Below are 1,586 nucleotides of genomic sequence, written 5' to 3' on the forward strand. Positions count from 1 at the left end.
ACAAATGGTCGCACAAATCCAACTCGCGCAGGCCGCGCCCGGCCTACTCGCGGAAGTACATTGACGACCCCTGTTGCATCAAGCCCTTTAGCCACGACGTCCACTCTTCCAACCGTTACTCAGCCTGGCGCTCCTGCTGCCACAGACATCCCCTCTATCCCTTCATCATCAACCAGCATACCAACAGCAACACAGGCACTCCACTCCACCTATGCATCCCGTCTACGTACGGGAACAACGCTTCTCATGCAGCCCATCCTGACCAGCGCTTCAATGGCCGCAATTGCGACGCGCTCTTCGCGCCGTGGGGGCGCCGTAAACTATGCCGAGCCAGGATCGGGGGATGAGTTTCCAGATGCTGGGGCTATCGATTCAGACGACTCGGACTTTGTGGCCAGTGGAGGGACAAGGTCTGCCATCCGCGCCGCACGACTTTCTACCCGCAACCCTGTGGGCACATCCGTGTTTCGTGCGGGAAGCATTACGCCGGTCGCACCGCCACCGCCGCCTCAATCGCAACAACGCAACGAGCTCGATCAGAGCTATCTTGGGAAAATCCCTCCTTCAAGATTCATTACTGCGAAGCCCTTCGCACCCACCAAGCACGAGTACTTGTGAGTGAAAAGAACCATACCGTTGTTCATACACGCTTATTCTCAACATCTCAGCGAGCCCGAAGAAATGAGCAAGCAAGCGCTGAAGCCGATTTCTCTGGTGCCGATTCGCGTCGAATTTGAGACCGAGACTCATCGAGTACGAGATTGCTTCGTGTGGAATCTACACGAAAATCTCATCGCACCGGAGTCATTCGCTCGGACATTTTGCATGGACCTCGACCTCCCGATCAACCCTTGGGCGGAAACCGTCGCGAATCAGATCCGTGCGCAGTTGGAGGAGCACGAAGGCATCGCGTCTGTAGACTTTGGAGTGGATCCCGAGCGAGAAGACGTGATGCCTGAGGGTGAGGAGGTCAGCGAGTGTCGGGTCATCCTGAGCGTGCGTAGTTCCCTTGAGATACCCACAGCTCCGTTTATACCGAGCGCTTGTTGCAGATTGATGTGCAGATCGGCACCTACCATCTCTCAGATCATATAGAATGGGATCTGCTTTCCCCGCTGACACCGGAGACGTTCGCGAACAAGCTCTGCTCCGAGCTCGGTCTGTCCGGCGAGGCCGTGCCGCTGGTCGCACACGCGGTGCACGAAGAGCTCGTCAAGCACAAGCGGGATGCGCTCGAGTGGGGCGTCATTGGGGGATACGGCAAGGAGACAGCGGAGGACGCCGACAAGCCGCGGGATAAGAGCGGGCTGAGTCTGTTGAAGGACAAGACGGGGCTCGGGCTCGGGTGGGGACGCGCGCCGAAGGACGGGCGGGGCCCGAAGCCGCTTAGGAGCGTGTGGAGGGACTGGGCGGAGGCGGAGGAGTTTAGGACGCGTTTTGAGCTGTTGACGGCGGAGGAGGTTGAGCGGAGGGAGATTGAGAGGGAGCGGGCTAGCCGGTGCGTGGCGTGTCGTGATACGATGCGTTGGCGTTCTAACGTACCCACAGGCGACTACGGCGCGAGACTTCGAAGTTCCAGTCGCAGG

The 1,586-nt window shown here is 59.0% G+C and overlaps 1 protein-coding gene across 1 annotated transcript in view; it reads left to right on the top strand.

Moving 5' to 3' along the window:
* Positions 1 to 150: 150 nt before the first annotated feature.
* Positions 151 to 1,586, top strand: part of LAESUDRAFT_662904 (SNF5-domain-containing protein) — a gene marked incomplete at both ends in the record, with an annotated part of 3,604 nt that continues 2,168 nt past the window's right edge. Inside the window, 3 exons of the mRNA XM_040905023.1 lie at positions 151 to 614; positions 669 to 996; positions 1,053 to 1,498. Of these exons, the coding sequence (XP_040759671.1) occupies positions 151 to 614; positions 669 to 996; positions 1,053 to 1,498 (1,238 nt within the window). The remainder of the gene's footprint in view (positions 615 to 668; positions 997 to 1,052; positions 1,499 to 1,586) is intronic.

Source organism: Laetiporus sulphureus, assembly GCF_001632365.1.
Source record: "Laetiporus sulphureus 93-53 unplaced genomic scaffold LAESUscaffold_54, whole genome shotgun sequence".
NCBI lineage: Eukaryota > Fungi > Basidiomycota > Agaricomycetes > Polyporales > Laetiporaceae > Laetiporus > Laetiporus sulphureus.